The 11,693-nt window shown below is 42.0% G+C and overlaps 1 protein-coding gene across 1 annotated transcript; it reads left to right on the top strand.

The window, feature by feature from the left end:
* Positions 1-7,754: 7,754 nt before the first annotated feature.
* Positions 7,755-9,056, top strand: BECN2 (beclin 2). The gene has a single exon (XM_007077035.1). It carries the CDS (start codon positions 7,755-7,757, stop codon positions 9,054-9,056), a length of 1,302 nt encoding a protein of 433 aa, XP_007077097.1.
* The last annotated feature ends 2,637 nt before the right edge of the window (positions 9,057-11,693 follow it).

Raw genomic sequence — 11,693 nt, 5'->3', positions numbered from 1 at the left:
GTGGGGGTTAGGAGAGAGTGTGGGGTGGGCACAAGAATTAGTTGGCAACCTGGCCTAATAAGAGGTGGAAAATGTATAATAAGTGAGGTTGTGAGGACTTTGAATATCACTTTTTCCAAGTCCCTTATTTTACAAATAAGAAAACTGAGAGGTACAGAGAAGAACTTTCTATAGTAAATTATGAAAAGAAACCAAGCCCCTTGAGTCCTGGGCCAAATCTCTTCCCACTGCATCAGAACAAAATGGAAACAATCTTTAGGCCATCAAATGTCCTGAACCCCAGAATAGGCTGTAAGAGGGAGGCTATGTTAATTTAGTCTTTGATTGAGAAGATGTTAAATGGGGCCAATGGCATGGACAAAGGCATCAGAAGCAGTAGGTGTTGTCCAGGGGTGGGGAGCCTTTGGGCTTCAGCCAGTTTGGCCTTAGGTATAAAATACAGTCCTGCCTGGGAGCATTCAGGATCTTGAAGGGACTGTTTCAAGACATCAAGACTTTGGCTGCTTTCTGAGGACTTTCCTTTCCTTCCTAATGCTTGTGAGGACAATAAAAACAAAGGTCTGAGCCTAAATATTGATGGTGGTGCTTTCCTTGTTCATATAGCAAAAGTCTTGGGGAATGAGTGATCTTCACAGTCTTCTGAGGGAATGACATGTCATCATCAGGAATTTCTAAAGGCATTCCTTGTGACAACGGAGAGTAATTCAGTACATGCGATAAATTGCTACTCCTAGATTTTCAGTCTAATTATCAAATCATTATGATTAGCAGGCAGTTCTCTGAAAAGAAAATTACCTGTATATTTTAGTAGAATGAGCTGTCCCCTGGAGGGAATTATTTCAGTCAGAGTCATGGTGTCTAGAAGCCCTTCCATAAGAATGAAAACAAAAAGAAAGAAGAAAATAAGGAGCAAAATGGATGAATGGGTGCTAAGGATACAAGATGGATTTCAACAATATTGTCAAGAGACATTTAGTGCATTGGAAGGGCAGATATGGCACACGTCAACCGCCAAGACCAATGGATGCATGTGCCAGTGCATAGGTGAGAAGTTTCAGTACCCACAGGCAGATTGACTTGGAACGTTCTGCCCTTCAACTGGCATTGACAGCCAACATTTTAATATTGATTATAAAGAGTTAATGTTCTGTAATGCCCAGTAGCCAAAAGTCTATTTGTAGAAATTCTGTGAATCTTTTTGCAAAGAATATTTGTTTTATGCAAACACGTTAGCTCTGCATAAATCTATATTTTATTTTTCTGGCATGGTGTTAGATGGGGATTAGTGGGGAGTGGCAGGAGGGGGGAGCTCCAGTCTCTCAGGCGGAGCACTTCCATGCATTAGTAATGCATGCAGAATCTAGCAACAGTTTACTGAACATTTACTTGACACTACGTGCTGTGAAGAGCACAGAAGGAGTATGGTGTAGATGCCTTTGCCCACAACAGCTATTGTGAGCAATGGCTCATTGCTAGCGTTGCATCCGTTTCACAGAATTTAACTAAGCAGACTGTGAAGTTAAGTGGCTTCCTAAATCAGCATCTGACCTGGGACAGAAAGCCAGAGCCTTGGCTCTTTCGATGGTTTGAGTCTTAAAAACTACCCCCACTGCAGCTTATTGTGATTAACTTCTGTGGAGTCTCACCAGCAAGGAGGATGTTGGCTAGTCTGACGCAAAGCAAAATAAATTAAAGCTTAAAATTTCTTTTAGAAATTTCTTATGTGAACCAGAAATCTGGGCTCCCCTGTAACGATGAGCATTGCCTTCCCATCCTGTGTGAGTCACTTCTGGGCCCGCAGGTGTCTGGCCTCTGCAGCCGCAAGAGTCCTTCCTCAGACACTCATCGCCACACTGGCGTTTGTGAGGCCACAGTCAAAGTATGTGGAGGTTTACAAAGGAGACAGGGGACATCTGAGGCCCATAAGCCAGTGCAACCTTGAGGTTTTTAAACTGTGGTAAGACACATCACACAAAATTTTTTCACTTTAATCATAGCAAACAGAGGCATATTTGCTTAGCATTTTTGAGCTGTGGCTATTTTTTTCTAGTTAATATGGGTCTTGCTCTTTGAGCCCATCTGAGAGTCCTGGGGCATTTTAAATCTCCAGGAAAGTTTCTAATAGTTATCTTATCACCCCAGGGACACTGCAGAGAGATAGAGAGGGGCTTTAGAGAGGTCCTTTGATTTCTTTTATTACTTTTTAATGGTGACAAAATACCACCTTTCCCATTTTTAAGTGTACAGTGGCATTAAGTACACTCACATTATTGTACGTGGGGGGTTCAACATGAATCACCCTCAAAGCGCCACTTTGGCATGCAGATTTTCTTGAGCTGAAAACAATCAAAAACCAAAAGACTCAAGAAAAACTTAGACCATCCCCCTAAATGTCAAGAGGATTTATTTATTGTTTTCATTTTCATTTTTATTTATTTATTTAGTTAGTTAGTTAATGGTTGTCAAATGATCCTTTATTAAGATATTTTCCTTTGTATTTCTTACCTGGCTGAGCATTCCACTGTATCACTATTGATGTCATGAGGGTGGCGGCCATCAACATTGCAGCCCACAGACTGGGCGGTTCCGAAAATCTCTTTAATGGTTCCAGAGAGTTCTCTGGATCAGTGCCACATCTGTTGGGCAATGTTGACGATCTCATCAAAAGTGATATTTCTACTGTGCTTACTGTTTTTCTGCTTCTTTCTGTCTCTTGGCGGTTCCTTGAGGGCTTCGATAATCAGGGCAGAGACAAAAGGTGCCATTTCTATCTGGGCCTGTCTGTTCTGAATGGTCAGTTTCACTGTAATCCTCAAACCCTTTCAATCACCTGTTACCTTTGTGATTTCATCACCAACATTTTTTGGAGACAGAGCCTGCGGGCTGATTTTTGGGGCCAGGGCAGACGTGAGTGACACTGACTTCACCACCGGTGCACTTCAGGTATATGACTTTGACCTCATTGGGGTCGAACTTAAGCAGCATGGTGGAGGTAGTTGGTGTTGGATGAACCTGGATTAGGGACAACCAAAGACAGTTGCAGCATGGCCTCCTCTGAGCCGAAAGTCAAAAGCTGTTTTTTTAAGCTTATTTATTAATTTTGAGACAGAGAGAGAAAGAGAGAGCATGAGCAGGGGAGGGGCAGAGAGAGAGAGAATCCCAAGCAGGGCTCTTAACCTCCTGAGCCACCCAGGTACCCCATCTAAGAGAATTTAGAGGACCTGTTCCAGGAAGGGAGCTATCACCATAGATAACTATAGTATAATATGAACGAGAAGAAGCAGATAGGGACAAATTTTCTTTTTACATTTTTTAAAATGTTAATTTATTTTTTGAGAGAGAAAGACAGAGCATGAGTGGGAGAGGGGCAGAGAGAGGGAAACACAGAATCTGAAGCAGGATCCAGGCTCTGAGATGTCAGCACAGAGCCCCCACACGGGGCTCAAAATCACGAACTGTGAGATTATAACCTGAGCTGAAGCTGGTCACTTAACAGACTGAGCCATCCAAGCGCCCTACACAGGCAAGAATTTTTAGCAAGGTCTATTTGTTAAAATTCCTCTCTGTGTTCCATTGTTTCTGAATAGCCTAGCAAACACTTGTTTACCAAACATTTACCCTTTTTCATCTTCCTGTGTGTTGTTTTCCTTCCCTTAAAAATCCCAGATCCCAAACCCCTTTTCCTTAGTTCAGGATGACTTATACACCTCATTTTTGCCTATCTTTGGAATTTAATGTTTCTGTGGATTCCCCATATGTACGAAATTAAATGTTACTGTCTCATGTCAATTTTTTAATTCATTTTTTAAAATCTTTATTTATTTTTGAGAGAGAGACAGAATGCAAGCAGGGGAGGAACAGAGAGAAAGGGAGACACAGAATCTGAAGCAGACTCCAGGCTCTGAACTGTCAGCACAGAGCCCAATGCAGGGCCTGAACCCACAAACCATGAGATCATGACCTGAGTTGAAGTCGAATGCTTAGCCAACTAAGCCACCTGGGTGCCCCTGTCTTATCTCAATTTAATTCTTAGGCATACTAGAAGAACCTTGAAGGGCAGATAAAGTTTTTCCTCCCCACATGTGCAACCATCACCACCATTCATCTCCAGAACTTCCCAAATTAAAACTCTGTATCCATTAAACACTAACTCTAGAATATTCTGACACTAACTAGCATTCTGCTCCCAATTCCAGTGTGTGGGTATTTCCCTCACATCAAACAATTCTGACATCAAATGATTCCCTTGACCCCTCCTCAGATTTTATTAATTTCCTAGAAGAGCTCGCAGAACTCAGGAAAACATTTACCTACTAGATTACCAGTTTATTATAAAAGAATATAACTCAGGAACAGCCAGATGAAAGAGATGCATATAGCAATGTATGTGGGAAGCATGTGAGCCTTTCATGCCCTCTCCAGGCTCACCACTCTCCCCAAATTGCCACGTGTTCACCAACCCAGAACTTCCCTGAACCCACTCCTTTTTGTGTTTTCATGGAGGCATTACATAAGCACAGGTGATTAAATCAATGGCCATTGGTGATCCATTTAACCTCCAGCCTCACACCCCTCTGGAGGTCAGGGGGATGGAACTAAATGTTCCAACCCTCCAATCACATGGTTGATTCTCCTAACAACACGCCCCATCCTTAGGTGCTTTCTGGTAGTCACTTCATTAACATAACAAACGGCACCTTGATTGTTTTCATTGCTTAAGACATTCCAAGGGTTTAGGAGCTCTGTGGCATGAACAGAGAAGATCATGTATATATTTCTTATGTAAAGTATAATATCACAGTGATTTATAGAGAGAATCCTTCTTCCCTCAGCCCCTGGCAACCACGGTTCTACTTTCTGTCTCTATGAATTGTATTTGATTACTCTAGGTACTTCATTTAAATGGAATCATATAATATTTGTCCTTTTGTGATTGGCTTATTCCATTTAGCATAATGTCTTCAAGTTTGATCCAGGTTGTTGCATGAGTCAGAATTTCCTCCCTTTTTAAGGCCATACTTCATTGTATGTATATACCACATTTTGTTTAGTCATTTATTCACCAATGGGCATGTGGGTTGCTTCTACCTTTTGACTATGATGAATGATGCTTCTATGACCATGGGTGTACAAAGCCTTGAATTTTTAAAGGAGATTTTTATTCACACTTTGCAAGCTTCAGAAAAATTTAGTTGTCTATCTCAAAGACAGATTTTTATTTTTTAAAATTCAGATCTCTTGAGTGGCTCAGTGGGTTAAGCATCTATCTCTTGATTTTGGTTCAGGTCATGATCTCACAGTTCATGGTTCATGATTTTGAGCTCCCTCCTATTGGGCTCTGTGCTAACAGCATGAAGCCTGCTTGGGATCTTTCTCTGCCCCTCTACTACTTTATTTCTCTCTCTCAAAATAAATAAATAAACAAAAAAATTCAGAATCTCTTGGTGGGATAAGGCTCAGCAGGGTGGAAAAGGAAGATCAGAGATCCAGGAGAATCAGAGACAACAATCCTCTGGAATCCAAATAAGGACTTTGTTTTCCTCTTTCCACAAGGAAAGGATAGCAATCACTTCAAATGTTAAACAATGAGTGCCAATTTGGAAGAGAACAGAAAAGATGTTTTGAGATGTGCTATTTAAGAATCCACTGCTAATCTTAGCAAGAACGATTTTATTCCGTTAATTATGGAGACAGATGCCGGATTGCAAAGGTTGAAAGAAGTCTGATGAGCATATGGAAACAGTGAGAAGTAGTTAACTTCTCTTTTGAGAAGTTCAAGGTTCACAAGGAGAAGGAGAAAGCCAGACTATGGCCACATAGGAGACTGGTGATGAGAGGAAACTAATGTCAGTTTGAGGTTCTAAACATCATCTTGTTTAATCATCAAAGCAATTCTCTTAGGATGGCTTCTGTTTAATTCATTTTCAGATGAAGAATCTGAGCATCAAGATGTTTAAGCAACTTGTTAAGTTAAGCAAAATTAGAACCCAAGACTGACTCCAGAATTCTGTGTCACATGCCAGGAGGTTGTTTGTTTCAGGATGTATAGTGAAAAGATGATTATAGATCATGGGGAGCAAGTCCTCTGTTGTGTCTATTTCATGCACACCCTTCGACTACCTCTTGTATTTACTCCTCTGGTCTGATATCCTGACTGCAATACTCCTTCAACCTCTGAGAACAGAAACACATCAGCTCTCCCACCTTTTTGCTGTGTCTCCCTCCCACGCCCACCTTTCCTTACCAGTATGCATTGAAGTCAACCTTCCTAACCACTTCCCTGCTGGCACCTTCTCTCCTGCTTCCCTGATTAGTCTTGCTTGCTTGACAACACCCATTCAGGTGAGTGACTGACATGTATACTTGATATGTACACATGACAGCCAGTCCCATGTGGACCTTTACAAATGAAGAGCAATCACACCACTTCTCTCCTCTATTCAATCTCCTACTCACTGAGGTAACTCTCACACACATCTCTTCCCCATCTTCACTTTTTGCTGAAGAACTTGCTTCTTATTCCACTGAGATTAAATTTAGCAACACAGATAACGTTTGTGACCTTGTTATGAGGACTTTCTATAGAGCGCTGAAATTAAAGTTGAATTATGATGGCTTTAAGAGAGAACAGGAGAAGAACTGGAGACAATAGGTACAGACAAGTCTTTCCTAGAGGTTTATGACAAAGCCCAAGAAAAGGAACAAAGTTTGGACAGGGAAGAGGGGACAAGGCAATTTATCTAAGTGCTGATGATACAGTAGTACATAAAACCCCTGCTCCCAATCTTTAGAATCCTCTTCACTCTTGGGCTTCTCAAACCCTCCCAAAGGAGACCCAAGAATGAGGACATAAGAATTGGAGGGAAGATCTCCAGAAATCAGGGATTTCCTTCCTAGCTGAAAATGACACTCCGGTTCCATTCATTCCTTCACTAAAGGAAAGCTCCAACAGACTGATTCTGGATTATCCAGGAGGCATCATTCAGTTGTTAGATAAACAGATAAACCACAGTCTGAAACAATCTCTATTCCCCTTCAGCTATGTTTCTGTCTCTCTGGGCTGGATCAAACCCAAAGCCAGGTATGGCTTGAATTTGTTTGGTTTTATTGGGTGGGTAATTAAAATGAAGTTCAGCCATTAGCAATGAATATGCTTTGCCATTCTACTCCCAAGGATGAATCAGGACTCAGAATTGACCATGACATTGAAAGCAATTCCAAACTTATTCTGCTATTCCCCAACTCTTTGGGGAGAGGTATCAGGATGAGGAAAGGCATAATTTGTGTAGTAGATCCTTTGCAATCATTACTCCAGGCATCATGGAGAAGCCATGAGTAAAGGTAGCAGGAAATTGGGAGAGAAGCTGGGAAAATGGACAGAGGCCCTGGTGTCAGGTTAAGGTGATAGGATTTTATTTTAAGGTAAGACAAGAGCATTAAACCATTTTAAGGAGGGAAGTGCCATGATCAGGACTTAGTTTAGAAGTACTCTTAAGATATGCCTTGGAAATGTTAAAGGACAAAGTGAGATGATCAGATTTGCCTTCTAGAAAGAATTATTTGTCTAAAAGGAGTGAAAGGAACCCTAGAGTATCTAAGGAGGGCACCAAAGTAAGTCGTTAAGAAGAGCAACAAGATGAGATATGCATTTTGAAGGAATTACTCCTCTAAAGAAGTTTAAAAAGGTATAAATGGACAAGTAAGTGGGGAGCCAGAGGAAACTTAGAATCAGAGTAAGAGCCAAGGCCTCCACCATGTTCCCCATCCGCTTCATTTGCCAGTGTTGCAAGCAGCCGCTAAAGCTGAATCAGTCCATGGAGACCTCAGGTCTTGAGACCACCCAAGAAACTACAGCTTCCACACTCTCAGCTCAGTGGGAGCCAGGAGAAACCTTGGAAAGAGGCCCTGCCTCCAAGGCAGAGACAGATACTGAGAAGCTGCAGGATAGTACCTCCTGCTCCACCCTCCCTGGAGATGATGGCAAGATGTCCGGGGACAGTTCTAGCAACTTCGTCTTACTTGGAGAGTTTGCCCCTACAAGTATGCTCAGTAACGCCCAGAAGACTGCTGGGGACATTTTTGACATCCTGACTGGTGAAAGAGATGTGGACCACGCCCTGTGTGAGGACTGTACTGACAAACTTTTAGAGGAGCTGGACACCCAACTCATTCTCACAGAAACAGAGAACCAGAACTACAAACACTGGAGGAAGAGAATACATGACGGGGAGCTGGAGACACTGCAGGAGGAGCTGGAGGGCCTGGAGCTGGAGGAAGCAAGGCTGGCTCAGGAGCTGCAGGAGGTGGAGAAGAACCAAAAAAGAGTAGCAGAGGATCTTGAGGCAGCCAGAGCAGAGACTCAAGTGCTGGACCAGCAGGATGAGCAGCACTGGAGGGACTACAGTAACTTACAATGGCAGCAACTGGAACTGCAGGATGAGCTGACCAGCAGGAGGAACCAGCTGATACATGCCCAGATCCAGTGGGACTGGCTGAAGAAGACCAATGTCTTCAGTGCCACCTTTGAGATCAGGGATGATGGCCCTGTGGGCATCATCAATAGCTTCAGATTGGGCTGCCTCCCCACTGTTCCCGTGAGCTGGAATGAGATCAACATGGCCTGGGGACAGACAGCCTTGCTACTTCATGCCCTGTCCAACAAGATTGGGCTGGAGTTTCAGAGGTATCAACTCTTCCCCTGTGGAAACCGGTCCTATCTGAAGTCTTTAACAGATGACGCCATTGAGCTGCCATTGTTCTGCATCACGGGGCAGATTACTTGCTTGGATGTCAAATTTGACCTCGCAATGATGGCTTTTTTGGACTGCATGCAGCAGTTCAAGGAAGAGGCTGAGAAAGGCGAGTGGGGTCTCTGCCTGCCCTGCAAGATTCATGTGGAAAATGGCCTGATGGAAGACTCTGGAAGCACTGGTGAGTTCTATTCCATCAGAACCCACCTGAACACGGAGGAGCAGTGGACAAAGGCACTCAAGCTCATGCTTATAAATTTTAAGTGTAGTCTTGCTTGGCTGTCTTTAAAATATTGTCAAAAATAACTTTCTATGAGGGAGAGGGAGATTTTTTTGCTTTAAACTATTTGTGACCATATCACAATTGTAAAATTGGAAGAGATAACATGCTTATAACTTTAAAAAGTTAATGGCAACAGGGGCACCTGGGTGGCTCAGTTGGTTGGGTGGCCACCTACAGCTCAGGTCATGATCTTGCGGTCTGTGGGCTCTGGCTGGCCACTCGGAGCCTGGATTCTGCTTCCAATTCTGTGTGTATGTCTTCTCTCTGTCCCTCCCCAGCTTGCACTCTGACTCTCAATAAATTAACATTTAAAAAAAGGGATCAAGAGATGCAGAGGGAAAGCACTGGGGTGGGGCTGGAGGAAGGTGGGGAGGAGGAGAAGGAGAAAGCTGGAATCTTCATAAAGTGTCTGGGTCACTAATGTATGTAGCAGGACTTTATGGGGAGGGTGAATATTCGAAGATTAAGTTTTGGCTGGGATATATAGTGTAAACCCCTCCTTCATCCCTGAGAAACTTTCAATAAACTTCTATACATTCTTCAATGATTTAAAGTGAGAAGTGTGTCCTATTGGGCTATGCCATTATGTTGAGACCAACCTGGTGGGGTTGTGTGGCCAAAGAGGATGGTAACATCTTGGCTGATAAGTCAATCCAATCATCAGTTAAGAGTCATCAGATGAATTCTTACAGAGACCTAAAGATTTAAAAGGAGTCAGAGAACTTTTTTAAAAATGCAAGTTGCAGGGCACCTGGGTGGCTCAGTTGGTTAAGCATCCGACTCTTGGTTTCGGCTCAGGTCATGATCTCAAGGTTTGTGAGTTCGAGCCCTGAATCAGGATCTGTGCTGACAGCTCAGAGCCTGCCTTGGATTCTCTGTCTCTTTCTCTCTGTCCCTCCCTGTGTGTGTCTCTCTCTCAAACATTTAAAAAAAAATGCATCATTCAACTGTTGTTCCATTGCTCTCAAGACAAAATTCAACCCTGGGTCTCCCTGTGTGTCTCCAGGCTCACCTCACACTTCTTCCAGCACCCTCTTATTCCAATACATGCTAAGTCCAAACTTCCTCTGCCTTTTGCCTAAGCTGTTGCTTATCTGCAAGATCTTTTAACCAAACAACTCCCTGAGAGCTATGTTAGCTTTGTAGTCCATAGATAGTGCCTGTAATAGCTACGGCTGCATACATACTATCTATAAATAGAAGTCATTGTGGAAAATGAGAAAAGGAAGATGCTTAAATATTTTTTAAGTTTATTTTTGAGAGAGCACGTGGGAGTGGGGAAGGGGCAGTGAGAGAGAGAATCAGAGGCTGACTCTGTGCTGATAGCAAAGAGCCCAATGTGGGCTCAAACTCAGGAACCGTGAGATCATAACCTGAGCCAAAATCCAACATTTAACTGACTGAGTCATCCAGGTGCCCTGGAAAGTGAATAACTTGTCATACACTAAGAGACTAGGAGATTGGTTAAATAAATTAAGCTCTAAGCCTATGATGGAATATCATGTAGGTATTAGGATGTTAAGAGGAATATTTAATTAACATAACACTTGATGACAATACTTGTATAAATATATTAACTAAAAAGATTAAGTTATAAAACAATATGAAAACTCAGAAAAGTAGGAAAAAAAATTTTAAAAAATGTATTCCTTGAATATAAAGGTACTGCCATAAGTTTTGGGTTTTAAAAAACCCTCCATTTGAGATTAGGAAAGAGACAGGATACTGGTTACTGGCTATCAGCATTTCTATTTAACATGTGTTGATGGTAGCCAGTACAATATATAAAAAATTAAAGGGATAGAGACTAAAAGGGAAAAAATAAAATTGTTGGGGTGCCTGGGTGGTTTAATCGGTTAAACGTCCGATTTCGCCTCAGGTCATGATCTTGTGGTTTCCTGAGTTCGAGCCCCATGTCAGACTCTGTGCTGACAGCTCGGAGCCTGGATCCCACTTCGGATTCTGTGTCTCCCTCTCTCTCTGTTCCTCCCCCACTCACACTCTGTCTTGCTGTCTCTCTCTCAAAAATAAAAAATTTTAATAAAAAAATTATTTTCATATGAAATAACTATGACAATATCTAAATAAAACAACAGATAAATCATTAGAATTAATAAGTGAATTAAGAATTCAGTGACTACAAAGTCAATACAAAAATAAAATGTATTTTTATATAAAGGCAACAATTAGAAAAAGAATTTTGAAATAGTTCAAATTGTCAAATACCTAAGAATAACCTGACAAGGTCCTTAGCATAGGAAACATGTTATCAATTGCCTGTAGAGCAAGAGTTGGAAATTTTTTTTCTTTAAAAGGCCAAATAGTAAATATTTTAGGATTTTTGGTCCATGTCATCCCTGTTGCAACTACTCAGTTGTAGCAACTACTCAATTGTGCTATTAAAGAGTAAAACCAGCCACAGAAAATACACAAATGAATGGGCATAGCTGTGTTCTAGCGAAACTATATTCATCAAAACAGAAGGCTGGATTTGGCCCTTGGGCCATGGTTTGCTGCCCCTTCACCTAGATGATAGCTTTCATGGAGTCATGGGTTATGTCCACCTCATTTACACTGTGTCCCTAACTGCACAATGCCCACCACTAGTCAACGCTCAATGCATAATTGCATGAATAAATTACCGAATTATACTGAGTGAT

Source organism: Panthera tigris, chromosome F3 (assembly GCF_018350195.1).
Source record: "Panthera tigris isolate Pti1 chromosome F3, P.tigris_Pti1_mat1.1, whole genome shotgun sequence".
NCBI lineage: Eukaryota > Metazoa > Chordata > Mammalia > Carnivora > Felidae > Panthera > Panthera tigris.
The sequence above is the reverse complement of the archived record's forward strand: the minus strand, read 5'-3'. Positions and strand labels throughout refer to the sequence as shown.